The sequence below is a fragment of the Rousettus aegyptiacus genome, unplaced genomic scaffold (genome assembly GCF_014176215.1).
Source record: "Rousettus aegyptiacus isolate mRouAeg1 unplaced genomic scaffold, mRouAeg1.p scaffold_m13_p_18, whole genome shotgun sequence".
In the NCBI taxonomy this organism is placed as follows: Eukaryota; Metazoa; Chordata; class Mammalia; order Chiroptera; family Pteropodidae; genus Rousettus; species Rousettus aegyptiacus.
The window spans coordinates 2,221,961-2,246,589 of NW_023416293.1; the positions used below are offsets into that span (position 1 = coordinate 2,221,961).

Sequence of the window (24,629 nt, forward strand, 5' to 3'; positions counted from 1 at the left end):
GTACAGAAATATTATTTTTCTTATAATGGTATCGGATGTGGGAATTTTATTCTTAGCCAAGGATATTTCTGATTTTGAGTAGGAAAACTATAACTATAATAAACTGAATGTTATTAAAATCGAGATAGTACTTTAAACCTAAATGGCTACTTGAAATAATATCATCATGCTCCAAATTCTGCAAAAATGGTAATCATTTCACTTAGGATTCTAATAACTAAGAGTAGTTATGGCATAAAAAATTTATTTTTACCTACTATGAATTTCACCAACCTAAAAAAAAAATGCTCTCTAAAGTAAACATTAGTTAAATGTTCAATTCAAGTTTCTTTACAGAGATAACCAGGAAATTTGAATTAAATCTTCACTTTATTTTGATAAATGTCCTTATCACCTATAGTTTCTTTCAAAATAATTTCCTTTCTTTACATCAGGGTTTAATTGTCTGATAATTCTTTTCAGAAATGAAAAAGAATTTACCACAAGACAAGAAAGTAACTATTGAGAATGTAATAAAGACTTTAGTTGAGAGAGATGAATTGCTTGAGAGGAATCCACTGAGTTATCTTCTTGTTTTCAATTTCTTTATTCTTCCCTCATTATCCCTCCTTTCCCGTACCACACACACGTGTGCTCACGTGTGCGCGCGCGCACACACACACACACACTTGCTCGTGCACACCCTTCAACAACTTCAGGCACAGCGTTAGAATAATTGCAACAGGGAAATGGGAGGGGCGGAGGGAGTCCGTTCTTATGCCCCAGTTCATGTCCTGGCGACGGAGGTGAGTACCCCCGACCTACCCCGTTCTCTTCCTGTGCCACTTACAGCATCATTGCCCCCCACGTGCAGAAATAAATCAGATAAGCAAGTATGTGCAACAAAAAGTAAGTTATAGGTCTTTGTTAACAGCTTTGATGCACAAGAAGAATTGCCCCCATAGCCCCGATAGGCCTCGATTGCTATAGATTCTTCCTCCTTTCACGAGGTATTCTGCTCTGGAGTAATCACGCATCATACCGTCTGCTCCTTGGAGATCTCTTCTCTGCTTCATCCAAAACGAAAGCCGCCTTCTTTCCTCTGCTTCGGAGCCTTGCGGCATGACCACGATGAGTGCGCGTTATTGCAGGGCGTTTGCCACGGTTTTCAGCGATCCGCCTGGACGCCATGCCGAGTGACCTGGCAGTAGAGGAGGCAGGAAAGGACGAGGCGTGAGTCTCTGCCTCGCTCCCTCTAGGGGGGCTGCTGAGGTCCCGACAGTTTCGACAACTGCCTGGACCTGGGCCAGCCGAGCCTGGGTGCAGAGTCCGGGCCGCCAACGTATGCTGCTGCTGCGGCGGGGGCCCCGCGTCACGTGACGCAGAGACCCCCGTGCAAATCGTTGCTCTTTGAAATAACTTAATTATTCCTTCAGATTTCAACTATGGTAAATAATTTGTTAAACAAAAAGAAATGTTGATATTCAGGGGGAAAGAGGAAATGACTTCCTTCAACAAATGAAACCAACTGTCATACTCAAATTTAATTAACCAAGAAGCCCCCAAACCACAGAGCGTGTCACCCAACTTTGACAATTAATTAGCTTTGCTCTGAAAGAGCTACACAAGTATTGAGCAAAGAGTTAGGGATTAAAGGCTTTATCTTCTCTGCGAACGCTGTCCATTTTAGCTAGCGCACCTTGATAGCAATTTGCTGCTTCAGGCAACAACTTATATCCAAAGTGTGTAATTTCATGTCAGTTTTTAATTTCGTATGATCAAAATATTGGAAAAGTAAGAATAAAGCACCACTTTTTACAAAATAAAGACATTAAAAGTGAACGATGAATTGCTTTTCGGTTTCTTATGCTTTTCAAGATAAATTATCTACTAAATGGCTAAGATGAGTATTCAGGATGGCTCCGAGGGAGATAGGGGGTACCCCTGGCTTCTAAATGTGCTGTCTGCTCATGGCAGGTCATGCAGTTTCTTCCTTTTAACGTTACATTAACATAGATAGAAATTATTTAACTAGAAACTACTGGAGTTAGCATCTAAAAGGCAGTATGATGTAATGAAAAGAACATTAGATTCATTAGATTCTTGAAATCAAATTATCTGAAATATGCTTATTCCTTGAAGGAATCTTAATTTTAGTTGGGTAGTCCTTGAACTGTGGAAGATTTATATATACATATATTATGGACAATTATTTCTTGGCAAAAATACCAAAAAGCCAAAAACAGGCACTGGCGGTCCACAAGAAACAGGCTTTAATTAGCTTATCATTTTTTTTTCTGTCTATATTCACAGGCAACCGAAATAGCCGGATTATAGCTATATGGTTTCATCAATTCAACTCAAAAGACTAGCCAGTTCTCAATAATTCATGTTTATGAAAGATACCAGTCATGGCAATGAACTCAAATCATAAATATCTAGTTTGGGATGGATTTTCAAACTTCTGTTTACCTTGTCTTGGGTCTGGTGTTGTAGGTGTTCACCATCCTTCTAATTCATGCATTGAGCCCAGTTTGCAAAGGTATGACTTCAGTCAGAGCAGGTTAAGCTGCTCAGTTTCTTGGTACTAAGCAGGCATGGGCTAGACAGATCCAGCCAAGAACATGAAGATCTGCAGACAGGGATGAATGGTCAGAAGGATTGATGACTAGTAGGCCAATTAGTTCAGGGACCTAAGTAGAAATAAGGAAGGAAGCCAGGGAGAGCACTCCAGGCTGGAGCAGAAAGCGTGCAAGCAGAGACCAAGATGCAGGTGATCAGGAAGCCAGGTCAGGAGTCTGGGAAGACCCAGACCCAAGCCCGGGCACAGGCCACGTAGCCGGGACAGGAACACAGAGAACTGGTGCGCAGCTGTGGCTGTCAGCAAAGCCAGGTGCATGGCCACGGGCACCAGGTCAGACGACAGGCAAGGCTGTTGCCCACAGGTACAGGCGGTGCGCTCGTTTGTGCGTTCTCCTCACCTGGCATTGTTCAGGGCCTGTCGAGTCAACACACTTCAAGCAAAACGCCCTACAGGTGCACCTCCAGACTTCTGCGTTTCTTATGCTTTCTTCCTCACCAATGATCCAGCTCCCGCGAGCGTGTGTGTGGGCAGGTTGGAGCCCAGCCCTCCAGGGCGGCAGGAAGTAGGAAGTAGGTCTGTGTGGAGAGATATACTGGTGCAGTCGTAATAAAGATGTTGACAGCTATGGAGTCACAAGCTAAAACATGTCACATGGCATCGAAGGAAACTTACACGTTGGTAGTATGTTTCTTTAGATAACGTTTCTATGCCACGGGAATTGAGAATAAGTTTAGGTTTATTCTGTCTTTCGATGTTCTTGAATTTGGTGGGGGCTGTGGCGCTGTCTCTTAAAATGAGAACGATTGCCGAGGCTGGAGACCAGGTGAGGCCGTTGCTGAGGTCGCTGAGTCTCAGAAACAGAAATTCACTCCAGGTCTTGACCTGCCATGTGTTGACTTAACTGGGTTTGTTGGACGTACAGAAATAGCAAAGCGTAGTAAGAAAGCCCGCCTCCCTCAGGCTGCCAGTAGAGTGTGGTACCAACTTCTTAAGCTCTAGATGCAATTAAGTTCATTAGAGCAGAGGTTCCCAACCTTTGGGCCCTGGACCAGCCCCCAACAGAGGACATCGGGGCCATTAATATCCCACGGAATATTAAAGGAAGCCACAAAGGTCAGCTGCGGTGTCAGGGATCCTGCTGCCAGGAGGCCAGAGGTGAGCAGAGGCTGGGGACAGTGTCGTCTGAGCATCCCTGGCGTGACAAGTAGAGGAGTTTTCCTTAAAATCTTCCCATGCCAGTAGGCCTTGGAGCAGCTTACCAGAGCCCAGAGAAACCACGTAAAGACAGCAGCAGAGGCACCGAGCAGAAACGGAGGCAGAGGACCCTCCCCTTTGAGCTTCGGAGGCAGAGGGCCTCGGCAAGGCGAATGCTGCCACTGCCGGAGTGTTTATTTGGTGTTTTTAAAACGCAAATTTTCACATCCACACAATACCAGGTTCATGCTTTATACTTCTGCTTGCCCTGCCATGCCAACAGCTAATTCTTTTATTAAGCATCTGCTTTATCTGGGCACGCGAAGCGTTTCGATTTTCACACAAGGAGCTGGGCTCAGCAAACACTTTCCTAGGTACCTGGCTTTGAGCAAAGGAGAAGGGTTTGCTTTGAATTGCTTCTGTAAAAACATTAGTCTATGAATGGGCTCTTTTTCCTCCCATGTTTTTTGCCTTGAGTCACATTTTCATTCACTCATAATATTCTCACTCTGACCGTGAAAAAAAATATCCAGACACGAATGGATTAGCAACGGTATGGTTTTCCAATGCTGCTTTTTACCCTTTCTAAGCCTCCGGGCCTGAATGAATGGTGTGCTCCCCAGATAACGCAGTTCGGGGAAAGCCTTTGGCTCCAGTCTCATGGTGAAGCTCTTTAGCCAGGTGGTGGGTTTACCTGCTGTGCGTCTGCAGGCTTCCCCCAGCTTTTCATCTCTGCTGCGGTAGAGCCAATGTCAAGTCATCAAAAATATTGCGTGGTGTGGATTCTTCCCACCTGTGCGGTTTGAGAGTGGACTCTTGAACACGCAGCTATTGCTGGGTGACCCAGAGATGACTCTGGCCATGTATATAGCCTACGGAGTGCATAGTTCTTTTGCGCATAGTTGTCATTCAATAAATATTGACCGATGGAGTTTCCAGAGCACCGGAATGCCTTTGAAGCAGCTTCTAGAATCCCTTCTGAGTCTGTGAGGGAGAAGCATGAGATGGGACATAACAGTGTGGGGCGGGTAGTGGGGTTGTTGTTATCGTCTTCGGGTTGGGATTGTAGGAATAGAGAAGCCATTTTCGTAGAATTTGCTTTTCACATCCTAATTCTGGGCATGACCTAACTCACTCAGCTGAGACGTTTTTCCCCTGTGAGGTGCAGGTATGTTGCTAAGCAACTAGATCAGTAATTGGTAAATGCTTATATATGATTTGATTTGAGTTACATACAAAAATATGTAACTGCTTTTTCGGTCTTCATTATTAAACAAATGATTATCATTTGGTTTTATTTTGCCCAAATGAAATAAAATAACTGCTTTCATTTAGCAAATGGCATAATAGCATAATGTATCGGAAAGATCCTGGGTCTAGAAAACAGAAAATTTGAATCCTAATCGCAGAGAATCACTGGTTCTGTGACCATGGATGAAATCAATAACTTCTGAGACTTCTTAAAATCTGTAATTTGCCATACAAATACCCCCTCTGCCTGCCTCGCAAGGCTGAGCGAGGACGGATGTGGCGATGTGCGGAAAGTGCTTTAGAAAGAGTGAAACTTTCCACGGTCTGAGCATCATCTAGAACTCCAGGCTACTTAACCTTGGGCCTTAGCGTTTGCTAGTGTCCATCCAAAGGCTGGGTCGATTGAGAAGCGCTGAGTGACACACTAGCTCATCGACGAGGCACAAAGCCCCGGGGCGGGTCTGAGAGCTACAGAAGAAAGGAAACAGTGGTATTGGCCTTCGATGAGGTAATAACGCAGCGGAGGCAGCACTCGTGACCTGCAGAAGTGAAGGACCACACGGCAAAGCGGCGTCTCGTTAAGCGTGAAACCCTGAGATATGTGCTCTCAAGACCACCGGACGTAAGGTTTCAGGGGAAAGGATGCTGACCCCCGAAGGAGTCGGTGAGGGCGCCATGGACGAGCCCTTGAAAGTGGGTAGATTCGTAAGAGAAGATTAAGAGGAAATTCACCATAATAATCACGATGGCTTGATGTTGTGCGTTAAGTTGCGAAAATCGATCCATTTTCAAATTATAACAGTGTCTGGCCGTAGTGTTTTAACACAATATTGTTTGAGGCTGATGGTCAGCCGTGTTTTGCCTCCTAGCAGTAAACATTTTATTTGAAGTCATGTCATGAATTATTTTCCTGCATTAATGAAATCGATCATTTACATAAAAATCAGAAAAACCCCAAGACCCATATGCTTTCCGTCTCTGGGGACATGGAAATGACCTTGGTGACAGCCAATTAGAAAATGGAGAGGTGAAAGAAGATGCTCTTATTCCATATTTGGAGACTTTCCAAGATGACTAACATGCTTCATGGCAGGGCCAGGACCCTTTTGAATAAGCGTTATTTCAAGAAGACGCGTACGTAGTGCATTCTTACACGTAGATGGATATCTTAGCTGCTTCCGGAAGCTTTGCCTCAGACCGCTGGTTCTTGTCACACATCTTCCTTACTTATCATCTGTCTTATTTTCTTCTACCCCTGTGTCACTGACCCCATGGATTTCCTAGGGGCTGCTCTGGTCCGTCGTGTCTTTGCTCATTATCAGAGAGTCTTAATCCTCGGAGCATTGAAATGGTTTATAATGGCATGTGGGCCATCGGGGCCCATGGCAGCCCCAGCCGTTGTCACATTAAATTGTAGCCTGGATTGTCTTTTATATGCTGACAGTGGAGACTCTGTCACTGCCGCCCCTGCCCCCACCTGGCTCGGGACTCTCCGTGCAGCAGATGTGACCGTCCCGGGGGCCTCGCCCTGCCCTCCTCTTGAGTGGTTTTTCAGTGACTGTCTCACCGATCAATTGCCTGGGTCCAATTCAGTAGAGCTTGAACAACCTTAATTTTTATAAACCTTTCCTCACCTGCCTGAGCATCCCACATTGGGACACCCGCCGCAGACAAGATAAAATGCTCTCGGGGTGTGGTTAGCAACACATGGGGTGGGGAGGGCATAGCATTTTTAAAAGGATAGAGAATTCTTAAAAAAAAAAAATGATTATACTGTCTGATATTCTTGCCTGTTCCCTAAGTAAAGTTCTATTCTCCATGAAACTAATAATGCTTAGAAGACTGTTGATATTTTAGTTATCCCTAGACACCGAGGTTGATGGACTCAAGTTTAGTTCTCATGAGATGCACTTAGACTGAGGAGTTTTCCATTTAAACACCCTACAATTCTGAAATTCCAAGGTCAAGTAGTCTATCACACAAATGCAAACAAACAAACAAACAAACAAACGAACAAAAAATAAATAAAACAAAGTCAGAAAATATCTATAAGATTCCCTCCAATCAATATAATCGAGACTTAAGGCTTTTCCCCCGCCTAAACTGATGACGTTCACCAGATACTTATTTACCTCATTCTTAAAAAGATCTGGGTTGATCTAGCCAACGAGAACAAGTCACCGTCCCAAGCGATGGTTATGTCAGTTCTAAACTGATTCCTGAATTCATATGTCATCACAGATTGACGTGTTAGGATGGTCGTCTCCTGGGTGAGGTGAGTCAGGATACGGAGGGAGAAGGCTGGCGTTCAGAGGGAAGGATCGAGCTCAGTAGATTTCAGTTTTCGCCAAGTTCACGCCATTGCTCTTCTCCTCACGGCCCGATACTGCTTAGCGGGGCACCACTTTCCTTCTAGGTGTTCAGTAAATATTAATGTCGTCCTGCTAGGGAGACTATCTTTTTTCTTGAAATAAGGCACAGAGAATTAAATGAAGCTCATGGATATTTAAACATGCGTGCTGGGATGAATAGCTTTAGGAAATATGGGCTACTCTTCATGGTTAGAAGGAGACAAGTAACTATTGCTTATAATAGCTTCTTAGATTAATTTTTTTTTGTTGTTTGAAATCTTCTAAAAGCAACTCGCCCATTTGTTTTTCTCCTGAAAAAGAACGTGTAAGGCATTCATTACACAAAATATGCTTCTAGCCAAAACGTCTTTACCTTTTCGATTCTTTCTTGACTGCTCTCCATTATGTCACTGAATAATGCAATTACACATGAGTGATTTCTGACCTTCACCTTCTCCTATCTGCATGTCACCGAAGTGCTCTATAAAAAGAGCAGAAGCCACTGGATCCCAAGAAATGGGGACATAGAAGTTAGATTTGAGACAGCTGATTATAATGATGTTGAAATTAAAATCTTATGGAATATACGGCTATACAAAAGTGATTTCTATTAATTTCTAAATTCTGGAATTCCTTTGGTATATTTATTGTACATGTTTTAAGAAGGCAATAATTTTTCCATGTATTCTTCAAATAACCCTCCCCATTATTGGTTTTCTGCCTCGAGGCCGACAGGGGCCCCCCTAAATGGGATAGAGATTCCAGGGTGATTTCAGAATCTCTGCATTCGATGAGATTTTGGAAAGCATCTGATTTTCCAAATGTACCCATACTTATCCTTGAAATCCCCTAGCCACGACTTGGAAACTTCTAGTGACAAGAGGCTGACTGTTTCGTGAAGCAGACCCATCACGAATGGCTTGTCTGATTTTTACAAAGATGTCCCTTCTGCTTATACACCCTTTACACTTCGGCTGCTTGTTTCGCTGCGTGTTCAGAGATGTCGGGGCACCGTGCTGGGCACGCAGACCTGGATTCGGTCTGGACTCCACCACTTACCTCCGAAACTCCATCATCTGTTAAGTTCTACCTGTGTACGAACCCCTTGACATGAACTCTTACTGAATTTTCATTGAAACTCTATAAAGATAGATACTATTTTTTCTGTATCTAACTATGCAGAAATCGAGGCTTTATATATAATAATATTTGTAATAATGACAACAATGATAGTATTATTGAATGCCAACTATATGCCCGGTGCTGCGCTAGGCCCTTTATATACATTATAAACATTATCAAACCTTGAGTAAGCTGTCTATTATCTACTTAATATCGAAGAAGCAGGATGTTCAAGTTCAAGTCGGATATTAAAAGGGCTCTGGCTTTAACGACGTAAGCCTCATTGAATTGTCTAGTAAATGGGAGTACTGTTACCTTCCTCACAAGGTTTTCTGAGGCTCAGAAAGCTGGCCTATGAAATTGACTGACATTCTTGCTTAAAAGCCTTTACTGCCACATATAATTTATTCATTTTCTTAAGATCGTTATTTTTTTTTAGAAGCCCCCTCCTTCCACTTTCTCCGGGTCGACATGCTTCAGGCTAACCTTCAGTCTTCATTCATTCATTCAACAAACATGTAATAAACTCTCTGCCCTACTGGAACGTACCTTCCAGAGGGAAAACAGACATTAATTAATATAACTAAGTACATCGCCTGCTGTGTTTGAGGACGAGAAGCGCCCTGGTGGCGAGGACGGGTGGGCAAGGCGAGCAGGGTCAGGGGCAGCAGGAGATTGGGAGCAGGTGGCATATCCTTGACCATGGCTACGTAACCAGTTATTCCTACAGCGCAGTGGCTTAACGCAGCAGTGGCTATTTATTACCTCTCATGATTTCCGGAGTTCAGAAACTTAGACAAGACATAATGGGGATGGCTTATTCCTGCCCCACAATGCCTCGGGCCTTAGAAGACTTGAAGGATGGCGTCTGGAATCATCTGAAAGCTCATTTACTCAAGTGTCAAGTAGTTGGCCCTGGCAGTCACCTGCAGTCCTCACGTTCTCCATGTGGCCTGTGCTTCTCACCACGTGGAGTCTGGGTTCCCAGGATGAGAGAGCCGTGGGGAAGCCATATGACCTCTTACGACCTGGTCCCGGAAATGCCTTGGAGTGTCATCCCCACAATATTCTCTCGGTCAAGGAAATCGCAAAGTTTCACTTGGGGTTGAGAAGGACAGAGGACCCCGGCCCTCGATGGAGAAGTGTCGGTGTCAGAGGAAGAGCGTGCGGGGTGGAGTACGTATTGGCGCAGCCATCTCTGGAGAACCGTCTGCCATGGCAGGTCGGGTAGGTTCGTTGACGAGGTAACATTTGAGCAACGATTTAAGGAGACACGAGAGGGAGCCCTGTGCCTCTCCGTCTGGGCGAGAGCATTCCAGGCTGAGGCAGGAGCCTGCTCAGCCCTGGGGTGGGAGCGCCCCGGGAGTATTTGGAGGCCAGTGTGGCTGGATCAGAGTGAACAAAGGGAGAATAGCGGCAGCACAGGGTCTGAGGGACACGAGAGGGGGCGTAGGTAAGGCCCGACTGGCCGCCGTAGGTACTTTGGTTTTACTATGTGACAAGAAGCAAAATGCAGGGTCTTAAGCAGTTATGTTTTAAAAGAATCACTATGGCTACGGTGTGCAGGATAGTTGAGTGACAGGTGAGGTAATGGGAGAAAGGAGGCCAGTTAGGAAACTATTGCAATAATCCAGACACCAGAGGCCACTGGCCTGGCCCAGGATGGCAGCGGTCAAGGTGGTGAGAGGGGGTCGGATCTGAAGTTAGACCCACAAGATGCCTTGATGGATCGAAAGTGTGGTGTGAGACGAGGGGTCACAGAGGTTGGGGCCGTCCCGGGGACGGAGCTGCCGTTCTCTGAGACAGGAAGGCTGCGGGCATGTGGATTTTAAGGAAACAATTGTTGAAGAGGGAGTTGGAACTAAAAAGTTAAGAGCCACAGACATAACAATGTTATTTAAATTGTGATCCTGGAAGCAGACAGCAAGACGTTGAGTGTAGAAGTGAAGGGGACCAAAGACTGAGCCCTAAGGCACCCCAACACTGAGAGGTGGAGGAGAAGAGAAGAAACCAGCAGAGGAAACTGGAAAAGACTGACCGGGAATGTTCCGGAAGCATAAAGAAGAAACTACGCCAAGGAGGAAGGATGGACTCAGTCCAGGTCAAGGAAGATGGGGCTGAACACCGTCGTGTTTAGCAGCCACGGGGCCATTGGCGGCCTCGACGAGAGCCGTTTCAGAGGGGCAGTAGGACGGTCACCTCATTAGAACGAGCCGACAAGGAGGAGAAGGAGGGGCCTGGGAGACAGCAAGTCTATGCAACACTGTCCATGCGTTTCCTGCAAGACGAGCAGGGAACCAGGACAGCTGACCGGGGCAGAAGCATCACCAGGAGGATTTGTGTTTCCGTTTCCGGCAGCACGTTGGAACGCCGCTGGGGACGCTCTAGTACGGAGCGAAAATTGATGTCGTAGGAGAGAGAGGGAGAGAGAGAGAGAATGTCCTTGAGTGTGTCCTTCATGTGCCTTAATTTCGAGGACCCTCACTGTCCTCTTGTGCAGGGTCTGTGCGTGCGGAGGGACGTGTGGACCTGGGTGGTCGAAATAAGACAAAGGAAGACACCAGCAGATAACTAGCTACCGCTTCTAACGTACCTTTCGGGAGCCCTCCCTTCCCTTCCCTTCCCTTCTCCCCTCTCTCCCCGTCTAGCCTGGGAACCCCGACTGGCCGCGGAGTGGGAATCACGGCAACCACTGGGTCCTTTTGCCCCTGGACAAAAGAATCCTAATGCAAGGGGAGAAATGCCACCTTTCGATGACTAGCGGATCACCCTCCTCCTTCCTTCTAACTGTCCGGGATGCAGCTGGCCCGGCTCGAAAGCAGCGAGGGGTCTCTGAGCAAAGGAACCCGTGTCAAAAGAACGCGATGTGGACACACGTGTCTGGATGAGTCGCTGCCGGTTCGGGGAAAGAATCTCAAAGAGGAACGAAAACTGCTAAGAGACGCACCGGACTCATTACGTCATCGAACGAGAAAGCTTCGCCTTTCATTGTAGACAGAAGGCATCAGGAAGAGTGGCCATGAGATCATGACAAATAAAAATTATCCCTAATTTTTTTCTTTTTCGCTGATTAGCGAAACAGAAATTGCGTAGCTGTCCTTCCCGTGCCCTTCGTTTGAGTGACTGTAGTTCCCTGAGCTTGGCACGTGGGATTGGAACTAGGGGCTGGGGGCGGGGGGGATCCTTCCAGCAAAATCCGTTACTCCTCTTGTATCTCCTTCCTCTGTATTTCACTCTTGTGCAATCAGTTTTCGGTGTTACGGCTAGGAAAAATTAAGCTTTGGAATGGTATTTCTATATTTGTGCAGTGGCAATTTTGTAGCTAACGGGATTTGTCAGAAGCATGATAATTACTGATACAAAATTAAAACTTGCTTTTCCAGATCATTACGATGGGGGGGGGGGGTGGTACAAACGGGCTGAGCTGATTTTATCTTTCTGAACTGCGTCTCTTGTGACCTGTTACGTGATTGGTGAGGTCGCTGGATGGGGTGTAAGGTTTTGATCCGCGGAGTTAAGTCATGATAATCCACTTGTTTTAAGCAGCAGCTCACATGTTTAATGACATTTGATAAGAAAGATCTTGTCCTTCAAACAAGAGTCGGGTGTGAAAACAGGGAGAATTAATCCGGAAATGAGTCCCTCGTAGCCCGAGATGCCTTTGCCTCACGCGGTCCTTGCCTCGCCGTTCAGTGTTACAGAGCATTCGAACGAGGAAAGATGTGGTGTGAACGACCGGCATTAGTGGGGTGGCAGACCCCCACCCCCTCCTCCCTGCTGGCAGCCCGAGCCTCACCTTTGTTGGCGCTGACCCCCTCGCTCCTTGCGCTCGCCCATAAATTGCATTTTGCAGTGAAAGGCCGCCCTGCACCGCGAGCCTGAGGTCTCGGCCCTCTGCACCCCGGCTGCGGTTGATCCCGATCTGGAGTCATGTTTCTAAAACCGGTGTGATTTATTTTCCCCCTCGCACAGGGGTTCATGTTTTTCTTCCACAAACACATACGGAGCAGACGCCGATCGGCCACCACGCGGCTCTCCGTCAGCCTGGTCTGGGTTTTACAAGGTGCTAGAATTTCTAAACAACTCGTAGGGTCTCTCCCACTTGAGTTTATACTAGAGGAATTGTGGTGTGATTAACCCAATAGGTGCTGTTTATCCCCAAAGACGACCAGCTTTTATTCATGCTTCAGCCGAGTGTTTGTGGGTAACAGACACGTCTTTGTAAATCTCGGTTGCAGAGCGAGGCGCTTTGACGGCTTGTTTCTGCTGTGTAAATGATCGGTCGCTCGTTGAGTTCACTCCGTTGGGGTACGGGGCGGCTACAGCGTGCACAGAGGGCGGAGAGAGAGCTGTTAAGCTTCCGACAAGAACTAGGAGGTTCTTTAAGAAAAAGAAAATAAAGTAGCCCCCAGCATCTCCGATGGTTCCCTACTTCCAGCCTCATTGTTCCTTTTCTGCATCTTTCCTTCCAGAGCTGCCCAGAAGTTAAATCTGTCTTCTAAAAAGAAGAAACACCGGCCTTCCGCGTCCTCCGCCGCGGAGCCGCCTCTCTTCGCGACCAGCTTCAGCGGCATTCTGCAGACCTCCCCTCCCCCGGCCCCGCCCTGTCTGCTGAGGGCCGTCAACAAGGTGAAGGACGCCCCGGGCCTGGGCAAGGTAGGCGCCTCTGCTTTCTTCGGGCGTCGGCTCAGTGTGTGGGGTTCTGTGTCCGGGGGAGAACAAAACCAGGGCTCTGGGTTGCCTGTTAAAACGAGAAGACGATGGAGGGAAAAAGGGAGGCAACATGAAGTTCATGTGTGAGTGCTGTCAAATTTTTGTGGTTCCACATACTAAATAGCAGATTAAGACCCTCGTTACTGGAGATCTGATTGGATTTGGCCTTGTTCACGGAACTGTAACCATTTAAACAAAAGACACGAAGGTACAAAGGACAGAAGTCAGAGAAGCAGGAGACCAGGGAAGACAGTCCAGGAATAAGACATAAAGACGCTTCATAAATTCCCAGTGACACTTTCATTTTTAAAATTTTTTTTTCCACCTTCAGAGAAATCACAACTTCTGCTTTCGAACCAGATCACGGATGGGATTTCTGGGGAGCGTGTTCACTTGTGCCGTCCTAGCCAAGAAATGCAATCCTGAATTGTTACAGATACTTAGAAAGAGCTGTAGGAACACCAGTGCGCAGTGTTGCTTGGCCGTGTTTGGGATAACACGGCTTGTCGATGTCACTTTTAAACTCTCTCTTCTGAGATAAATGTCTGGGCGAAGCAACTTATGGTTCACTTTTCAACTGGTAAATAGCCAAGATATATAAAAAAAAACGTTTAGCTAAAGAAAGAGGTGGCTTTTATTTTCGTCAGAAACAGGATGGTCCATACAGCTCACCCACCGGTCCCTCGCCAACTTACCGCGGGTGGCCCAGGCCGCGTTCTGGCCAGCTGCAGGTCTTGCGGAGGGGCTGCTAAAATCTGCAGACTGAGATTTATTAACTTAAGCCACGAAGTCCCTTTCCCCTTGACCCTCAAACATAGTTATCCAAGTTCACGGTCCTCGGTGACCTCTGTCTAGCTGCGTGTCCCAAGCTCGCGGTCCTCGGTGACCTCTGTCTAGCTGCGTGTCCCAAGCTCGCGGTCCTCGGTGCCCTCTGTCTAGCTGCGTGTCCCAAGCTTGCGGTCCTCGGTGCCCTCCGCCTAGCTGCGTGTCCCAAGCTCGCGGTCCTCGGTGCCCTCCGCCTAGCTGCGAACGCCTCTGGAGTGCGCCCCGGCTGCCTCTGCCCTCCTCCCCTGGCGTTTCTCTCCCGTCTCAGTGTTTGCTGCCTCGTCCCGTGCTCGCCGCCACGCCACTGGGAAGATGTTAAGTTGCTACGTTAACGCTTCCCAACCGTGCGCCAGTTCTAAGATTACGTAGACTAGAGCAATGCTCACTCTAGTGGAAAGCATCCAGTCCTGGAGTTTTCCATGACGTCACTTGGACATGTAGGTGTCAGCTGATCTTGCCCGGGCCCAGAGGTGAGGCCGGGAACAAGGCAGCTGAGCGAGCAGCGGCCCGGGCCGGGTCAGCGTGAGTGTCGAGCATCGAGCATCGACAGCCGGGGGAAGAGATGCAGGAAACAGTGTGTGGACCAGGACTCCTCCCGGGGGTGGGGGGAGTGGGGGCTGCTGGGGAAGGACCGCGACACCCCCACAGGGGCACAGGGCAGGAGTGACGGGTGCTGGGCACGTCACCTTCTAAGGACGGCGGGCACGAGTCACTGTTTTAAGTTTTTAACTATGGTAAGGCCCGCATAGCCTAGAACTTGCCATCTGAACCCTGCCTAAGCGCGTGCGGGCTTTTGTTTCACCGACGGGAGTTTGGAACTTCAGTGCCAACGCCGAGCGGCCCTGGACGAAGCGAAGTCGTCCCCGCGGACTCCGAGTGGCATTCGGCGTCTCTCCTGAGTAAATGTGAGCACACGTGTGAATGCTCTCTTGGAAGAGGCACCAGATTGTCAGCCAAAACGGGGTGCTTGTTCGCCCCAGCGTGGCCTGTCCAGGGCCCCCCCAATTGAACCGCTGAGGGAACTGTCTTCCCGCGTCGTTGACAGTGGCCCTGTTAGTGGTTCCTAAAAGGGTCGGAGTAGGTACATCTTCAGGTTGGCCCGGGCCCCAAACCCAGGGCCTCTGTCCCCTCCTTCCGCCACCCCCAGCCCGCCTCCCTGGACCTCTGGGACGAGGAGAGCGGGGTGCCGAGCCAGGGCCGGAACCAGCAGAGAGTGTTGAGGGTGTCAGTGGCTGGGAGGAGGACCCGGCGCTTGCACCACAGTCGTTTGGGGGGCGCTGGTTCTGTGACACGCCGTGTGTAGTGACCGGATGTGCGTATAATCACAGGCGAGCAGGTATGAGGCCGGGAATGGCTGCAATTGACATGATAACCGTTAGTAAACTAAAGCTGGCAAATCGTGCACTTGTTTTTTTAATGGACGCTATCAGGCCCCTGGCTCCCTTACGATCCAGTGATTTTTCGCATGGGAGAGCAAGAGATGACGTTGACCAGCCAGGAGTGGCAGGGAGCCCCGGGTGTGCCCATGGGAGTGTGTCACGGGTGGGGTCATCAGGCCGGCTGTCACAGAAGGTGACGGGAAGGGGTGGCTTCTGTCTGACCAGTGGCCACGTGCTGTGCCTGGGGCGGGTGGGCCTCGGTGGGGAGGAAGTGACGGAGGGAGGGTGAGCCCGGGAAGGCTGTCGCAGTCATACACTCGTCACTCGAAGACGTGCGAGTGCGGGATGGCGGTAGGCACGCCCCCCGCCCTGCCCCTTGCACGAGCGCCCGCCGCTCACAGTGCTGGAGGCCTTTGCTCTCCTGTAGGAGGCCCACCTCCCAGACTCCTGCAACGCGCCCCCCCACCCCGCCACATCCCACTAAAAGTAAGAACTGTCTTTCTTTTTACTCACATAGAAAAACATCCCTCAATTTATCTTCGTTGCATAACGTACATATCAACACCTCAAAGAAATACAGCGGCGTTTAGTATGGAACATAAATAATCGGGCGCTATATATAAATCGGTATGTTTGAAGTAAGTAAGCGGGATTGAATTTGCCAAAAGGAACCTAATTATATTGGAGCTGGGGCCTCCTGGGGTGGGGGTGGGGAGCAAGCCCAGCGCAACCCCCACCTCTCATGGCCCAGCCCCCAAGGACTTCCTCAGGAAACCAGGGCGGTTTTCACAGGTATGGAAGGGCTCCGAGGAGTTTCTTTAGGGCAGCTGTCTCGAGGCCCAGAGAAGAGAAGAAGTTTTCCAGGACCTTCTATCTCACTGATACACACGACCTTTCAAATTCGGGGTGGACACTGGGAACCAGTTGCCGCCATCTAGCAGAGGACGCGCTTCCCTCAGAGTCACGGTTGGGGGAGAAGGGGCCGTGAGAGTCAAGAGCAGACCCAGGGCGGACCAGGGCACTCCATCCCGCCCCTCCCTCGGCCCCGCTCCCCACCGTTTCCGGCAGCAGAGCCCCCCACCCTCCACCGAGTCACACCTGGCCTCTGAGTACTTCCTGAGGAAGAAATTTCTCTGGAGGCCATGGTGTTGGAAGAATTTGAGGCGGCTTCAGGATACTTGGAGCTGAAACAGCTCACACACAACCCAGGAAACACCTCTAGACACTCAGCAGCTAGAGCGACTCTTGCACGTATTTCCGGAGGACCGACGACATGTCAGGGACTGCTTCGGGCACTAGGCTTGTGACCGTGGACGGACAAGGCAGAATCCGCCCTCGCACGCTCGCAGTCCAGTGCGTTAGTCCCATGAGACACTTTACCAACCTGTGCCAGTATGAAGGACAGTTTGATTCACAGGACCATAGACTTAAGATAATACAGTCTAACTCTGAAGTTATGTAAAGAAACTATACAACTAAGCGGCCTTGAAAAGACATTCGTAATGAACAGACAAAGATGATTAGTGGATCAAAGCAACTTAGTCCCTGTTTTTATTTCATTGATTTGGCTTATATGTAAATGATACTTCTAATCTGTTTGAAAAGGGTTCCTTCTCCTAAGTCAGTAAATGCTCTTAGTGAAATTTGTTTGCACAATTAATTAACATCTACGTTTAAGGCTCATTTGTTGGTGTGTCAGAGCTTAGTGTCAGAGTTCTTTGTCTTGGGTTGTAAGCTTCTAAAGCAAAGTACATTATCTGTTTAATTCACTCAGTGCGTGATTCTGCAGCCATGCCATGGGTGCATAAATGCTTTTATTATTTTTTTAAATTTATTTTTCAGTTACAGTTGATATACAGCAATACGTTATTTTCAGGTGTACAACATAATAATTAGACATTTATATACCTTATGAAGTGAATATTACTCAGCCGCAAAAAAAGAATGAAATCTTACCATCTGCAACAACATGGATAATGCTAAGTGAAATAAATCAGACGGAGAAAGACAAATACATGATTTTACTTGTACGTGGAATCTAAAGAACAAAATAAACCTACAAACAAAATGGAAACCAGCTCATAAACGCTTTTGAAAGTGAGAATGGTAATGGCAGCAACTACCCTGGTGATGAGAATCCCTCTCCGAGCTGGTTAATTTACTCAAAGGGGAATACATAAAGCATGAAGGGGAGGGGAACCGTGTTTTGTTTTGTTTTGTTTTGTTTTGTTTTGTTTTGTTTTGTTATTTGATACTCTCCAGGAATTTCTCATGAGGGTGGAATGATCAGCATCTAATCTTTTTTTCCCCCAAAACATGTTCTGGGAATAGAAGCAAACCCTTGTAGGTGAGTACTACCAGCAAGAGAACAGACTCTACAGAATTTGGAAAGATTATAAAAATTCAGTTGGAGCAAACACGAAGAAGAATTATGGGAAATTAAGCTGGGACCGGCTGAGGAGGGCTTGTTAGACCTGGTTCGTTCGTGAATAGCTGGGGACATACCCGTGCTGCAGGCGCTGCCGTGGGTGACGCTGCACGGGGCAGTCCGTGCACGGGAGCCGGTCGGCCGCTCGGGGCCACGTCCCTGAGAAGCAAGAGGAGGGCGTCTCCTGACCCGCACACACTCTAGGCTCCTGTGAAAATGTTTGCCTGGGTTCCGCCTCAACCATTCTGTGTTACAAATGCTGTTCCCTTCTGCTCTTCTGCTCATGACCCCCACTTAGCCTAGCATGAGTCGAAGAAGGGTGAGCGGTATCTACTCAGTGGGTCCCCATCGCCACCCATGCCCACCCATCTGCACGTCTCTGAACGGCTTCGCTGAGATTTCTCCTCTGTGGGCAGTGCTGCCCAAAGGCGGGGATTTGGCAAGGTCCTCAGATTTGCAGTTTGGAAGCAGACTGCCTTGTCTGGCCAGATTCTCTCTCTTATGCAAGAAAGCCTAGAGTCTTAGCTCTTCTCAGTCTTTGATTTGAAGTCATCTGGCTCTTATTTGGCATTGCTTTTCAAACCCAGTAGCAGCATAATTTTGACCCCTATTAAAACGTGTAAACATATATTCTCTAAATAATCTCTCTCTCTCTCTCTCTCTCTCTCTCTCTCTTAAACATACACACACACACACACACACACACACACACACACACACACACACTATTGGGCTCATGTCGCCAGGTCCTATATTGTCAACACTTAGTTTAATTCTAAACTTTCTCTCGTTTGGTGTATAAACTAATAGCATAGAAAAAAAAATAAAAGCACCATATGTGGTTTTTAGTACAGACTCTACACATTTATTAACATTTTTAGGGTAGAAGTCATTCAGTTACTAAGCCCTTATGAAACACCATATGGAAGAAAAAGCCAAGATTCTTGTTCAGTCAGCACTCTGATTACAAGGGGAAAATGACAAGAGAGAAAAATGTGATTAAAACAAGATTTTTAAAAAGGTACTAATGTAGAACTTACTCTTTTATTCAAGCAGAAATGGCTGGTAGAGGGATCCCTTACTCAAATTTATATTGAGGAGAACAGTTCATGCCTTGCAGCCCACCATGGGCCAGGGTATTTGAACAATATGCAAACTGTCGAATTCTACATTATCATTTCTACCATTTCTCATCCTGAAGCTTTATCGGAGAGAAGAAGGCAGCTTTGTGCCAACCTTTAAATTCAAGTAGATACGAAATAATGAATTCAATTGTGACGGAAAATTCTGGATTCCACTTCTCATTCACCAGTGACTACTCCATCCTTAAACAGGGTGGATGGGGACAATGAGTTGTGGGTTTTCTATTTTGGTGAAGTGGGGTTTCGGAGGAAGCCTGTGTAAATGATGCGTGTGTGCACATTCATCAGGATAGCCAGCTCGATAACTTTGTACATTAAATTATCGGCTCTTCCGGGAAATAAACTCGTGGGACCTTCCACTTCCTAATTACAGTTCTTTTCTGAGCTCTCTTGGTTTTGATTGAGCCTGCTAAGGTCATGTAGCTCAAGTTTGGTTATTTTTCCCCTCCTTTTTTTTTTTCTTATTTTGACCCCTCCTCTAACCTGTATCTCAAGAGAAAGGAGCATGGGGAAAATGTTCTGACTCATTAATCTTCAAGGTTTCTTTTTTCCCACGGAGGCAGAGGCGTCCTCACTGGTCCTAGTGCCCGGCCACCTCTGGGCTGCACATGCGCAGTATGCAGTATGCTGGGTCCTAGAAACCTAGAGCTCAGAAACGCACGTGCTGCTGCTCCAAGGGCCTGCTGCTCCTGGAGCACACTCCAGTGATCCGAGTCACAGGGACATTTTCCTACACCCCCTGCCATGCCACTTTCGAATTTAGTAGTCTCCATTTTTGCAAAGGAAAGGGAAGGGGCAGGAGGATGCTCTCCATGGAAGACCACCACTCAGAAAAGTCATGGAGAAACGCGTCTAAAGTTCCGTGACATTTTTGTTTCTAATTTTAGCATGAGTGCCTTTAATACTGCTGATTACGTTGTGTGGATATAATTTTCTGTGGATTTCCTTATTAAATGGACAACTAGAAGAGTAAGCAGCGCATTTCAGCTTAATTAGATCCAATTTTTCATAGGATGGCACATTGCTATATATAAAATACTTGTTTTCTAGGTTCCTCTGCCAGAGGTCTCTGCACAGAGCAACCTGAATGACAGGACCCCCGGGTAGGCAGGAAGGAATAGTTTGATCTTGCAGCTCAGAGAGTTATCTGTCTTATATCCTAGCTTCATTCATTATCGTAGCTTTCAGAGCACGGGAAGAGGAAGAGAATTTTACATCCATTTTCTTTATGGAGATTCTGCATTGTCCAGTTCTCTGAACTTCCCTGCCTGCTTGAGGTGAGGAGGCAGGTCTTCTGAAAAGCTTCCGGTTTAAGTTTCAGGGACATGAAGTTCTCCAGAAGCTGATACCTGCGTTTGTACTGTCTCCTCACGAGGTCATAAACTTTTTGGGAGAAGGAATCATAATGGACACTCAAAACATGTTGCATAGTTTTATATAATTCTACTTAGTACTTGTGAAGTCCTGATCAGGCATTCGACACTGTGTAGGACCCGTCCTGCATGACGAAGCTGGGAGAACGAGGCAGAAACACCGAGAACATCGAAACCACGAGACCCTACAGGTCCTTAACTCCCCTTATGTTGAGGTTCGCTCAAATCTAAGACCCACGGAGCCAACTGAGATGGATTATAACCCTTTATTAGCCAGTTCGCGACTGACTCTCTCTACCATGCAAGGTTAGAAGAAGTCGGCCCTAGGTCCCAAAAGAGGCAGTTTATAAAGCCTAGAACCACACCCTGGTTAACAAGTAAACAGATTACAGAATCAGAAGTTGGCCATTAGCACATCTTTGAGCAGATTACCACACCTAGGTTAACAGAATCTGAGTAAATCCTTAATGCTGGTTTACTGGAAAATTTCCCACCCTTAACACTTACATCTCGGCATGCGGGTTACCTTAGGAGAGTGACGTCTGGGAGAAGACGCTGCCTCTTGCTGGCAAACGGGCAAAGAGCAAGTGCAGCTGGTACCCCTAGCTGAGGAGTCTTCTCAAAGTCCATCTTGCCTAATCTCATACTGAATACGAAGAAACTGAGGCCCCAAAGATTACATAACTTGATACCCCATTTTTGTGGGAGAATTTAAACTTTTGAAGGTAAAAGTTTACCAATCATGAAGACTTGAAGACAGAATTTGAATGAGAGATTCTTAATCCTCCCCCCCACCCCTTTTGTGGCCTTTGGCCTTAAATCTACTGGCTCTGTTTCTTCAGGTATTAAGTAGAGATGATAGACATGTGCGTGCGTGGTTGGCATGCACACGCAGAGAAAGAGGAAGAGGAAGGTGATTTTTCTGAGGGGGCTTTTTCAAAGCTAGAGTCCTTTATTATAAGTGGAGGATAGGTTTGGGGCCTCCTGGGATACCCGTAATCCCTAGTTAGCATCCTGACTTATGGACTGAACACACAAGACAAAATGAGGGAACTCTCCCTGCAATAAATGCCACTTTCTCAATTAACCAAAGGGCAATAAGGTGGATTCTAATGCCAGAACAGGGCTTTTGATCATTCCTTGCTCAAAACCTACATATTAAGTCAGGCTCAGAACAATTAGACGATTACCGATATAAAGAGAAGGGGATAGAGGCATATTTTAAGCTAACATTTCTAGCATCTTATCTTTCTAAGTCTTTCTCTTGCTAATGGCCAAAAGAAAAGTTAATCATGATTTTCTCTAATTATCCCATTAAAATGAGATTGATAGTCATGTTTTTATAAAAAATGGGGAGTCCAAACTGCTGAGTTAATTAGAAAGTTTTCCTTTGTGCCTCAGAGGAGCAAATGCTCTTCTTATCTGCTGAATGGCTTGCATAACAAAGCATCTGAATTTCTTTCTGCGGCTTCAGTGAACTGAAGTGTATCATCACGGAGGGAGAAAATCATTCTGGTACATAATTTTCTTTGGATTGCTAAATAGCTCCTGATGTAAAAATCCCCTAGCTACCCAGAGCCGCAAGGTCAGGACCCTCTGCCGTTTTCAGGCACCTTGGCTCTGTTCTGTGATACTGTTTTAGTTCATTCCAGCTGCTGTAACAAAAATACCAGAGACTGACTGGGGTGCCGAAACAGCAGAGACTTATTTCTGAGACCAAGAAGTTCAAGGTAAAGGTGCCAGCAGGTCAGGTGTCTGCTGAGAGCCCTCTTCCTGGTTTGCAGACAGTCGCTTTCTTGTACGTCACGTGATGGAGAGGAGAGATCGGGAGGGGGAGAGGGATTGAGAGAGAAGGAGAGAAAGCCAGCCAGCTCTCCTGTCTCTTCTCGTGAGGCTCTACTCCCATTATTGGGGTTCCACCCTCATGACATGTTTGTCTCCCAAAGTCCCCACGTCTTAATACCATCACCTCGGGGGTTAAAATGTCGACGTATGAACCTTGGAGAGACGCCAGACACGCAGTCCACAACACTGACCTCTAAATTCCATCTTCGAATTCGAGGATTCAACTTTCCGAGAAGCAGAATTAGAACCTTTATCATAGCATTTAGTGCTAGAGATACGATTCCTTTCACGTTTTTTTTTTTTTTTTCCTGTTCCCTTGGTCTGCTGTGTTTCCTGCTACAGGCAACTATTGAGAAGTGTTGTCCACCTCTGGCTCAGCTGGGCTCTCTTCACCACCAGCGATGGATATTTGATGGAGTCTTTAGACTGTACCAGTTGCAGCTAATCACAGAGGTATTTGTTGTTGTCGTTGTTGAAACCGGTGACGGCAAAACTGGTCTCCTTTTTCCCACATGAGCGTCTTAGGTTTGTACATCAGTTTTCTTCGTTAGGACTGCGTGTTCACGGTGGCTTGTCGGCGTACCTGGGGAGGAGCACGTTTGCCTGCTCCATCCCGGGCGCCCCCAGATGACCCCTGACCTGCTTTTGTTGCACTTTGAGTTCTGTCCATCACATTCATCACTCTTTAGATAACCGATGTCCATATTACTATGTTTAATGGATCCTTTTATCGACCCCGAGCTTCACGAGGACAGGGCCACATCTCTCTCGTTCCCGTTTGAATTCAGAGTACTATACGTGTGCCCAATAAGTAAGTGTTTTAAGGTTCTCCAGAGAAGTAGAACCAACAGGATGTGTGGGGTGTGTGTGTGTGTGTGTGTGTGTGTGTGTGTGTGTGTATTGGGGAGTGGAGGGTGAGGAGAACAATCGTGGAGGCTGGCAAGTCCAGAATCTACAGCGTAGGCCAGCAGGCGGGGAACCCAGGGGAGAGTTGCAGTTCAAGTCCAAAGGCTGTCTGCTGGTACATACAGTTCGCTCTTCTGCCAGGGAGGGCAGACTTTTTCTAGTAAGGCTTCAATTGATTGGACATGGCTCACCCGTATTATGGAGACGAATCTGCTTTACTCAAAGTCTACTGATTTAAAAATCACCTTCCCAGAAATCTCTAAAATAATATTTGGCCAAATATCTGGGTACTGGAGACCAGCCGACTTGACACACAAACAACACTAGGCGAATGAGTGATGGCCGGAACCACGATCCCGGTCTTCGCCGTGCTGTGATGATCCTTCGCAATTGTGTCAGGCCTTGGAGCTTGCACCCCTTTTCAACTACATCATCTCCCTCGAGTTTTGACAGAGCCCTGAGAGGCGGGCAGTACGGACGGGGTGGGGGTGGGGGTTGGTAGACCTTGCGGATAGATGAGGACACTGAGATTCAGAGGGGGCAAGAGAGTTCGCAGAGGTGGCCCAGCTTCTCAGCGTGCGGGGCGGGGGGTGGGGGGACACCCCACGTCTTTGTTTCCGGTGTTCTTTTCCTGATCGTACGACCTACCCTGGCCATCTCCCTGTGCCAGGCACTGTTCTGAGTGTTTTACTTGCATTAACTTGTCAGACTCCCCGTACGGTCCTGCGGGAAGGCTTTGCTGTTGTCACCGCCCTTTGAGATCTGAGGAAGGGGACACGGATTTGGGGGATCCGCCTGAGGTCACACACCCGGTCCGTGGCGGAGTCGGGACACAAGCCCCAGCCTGGAGCCTGCCCCCTGCACTGCACACGGGCCTGCCTCCCTGCACACTTCCGACGTGGTCGTTCTGGTTCCAGAAAAGGCCCAGTAACAAACGTCCCCGGCTGTCACCCTGCTGCTGCGTTTGTCGGGTGGCGGGCGTGGAGCCGAGGCTGAGGCGGGGCCGTCGACCTCAGTTCCCATGTCCTGCCGCCCCCCTCTTCCCTCATCATCTCGGAGAGATTCGTCATTGTCACCGTGCTGTTTGCGGATTGCCTTCCAGGTCCCACGTTCCCCTTAAAGGAGCAAACCAGTGAACGTAAATTAATATTCAAAATGGTTGCGTAAAGGGGCCCAGCCGAACGAGGGTTTAAATTTTGTGAGAGAAAGGAAAAAGCCCTTGAACTTTAGCCCTATTCCAGAGTAGTGAACACTCAGGACTCAGGGTGAGGGAGGAGGGGTGGGGATGACGGATGGGCCCCCGGAGCGGGCTTGATATTTAATCACATCCTAGATTATATTGAGCCGTGTGGGCGATTGGGTTTCATTAAGAATTATGTGTCTGGAAAACCATATCAGTGACAATAGAAATGGTTGAATTTCAACTTTTGTTTGAAGAAGCATGTTGCACCGACTGCGCCGTGGTCTGTGGAGACGATGCTGGGGGCAGCAGCCCCCCCGGACCCGCCCTGCCGTGCACTTAGTTCCTCTCAGCATG

The 24,629-nt window shown here is 47.6% G+C and overlaps 1 protein-coding gene across 1 annotated transcript in view; it reads left to right on the forward strand.

Annotated features, from left to right (window-relative positions):
* Positions 1-24,629, forward strand: part of KIF26B (kinesin family member 26B) — a 380,111-nt gene that overhangs the window by 255,336 nt on the left and 100,146 nt on the right. The window contains exon 5 of the mRNA XM_036235366.1: positions 12,954-13,137. Coding sequence (XP_036091259.1) covers positions 12,954-13,137 — 184 coding nt within the window. The remainder of the gene's footprint in view (positions 1-12,953; positions 13,138-24,629) is intronic.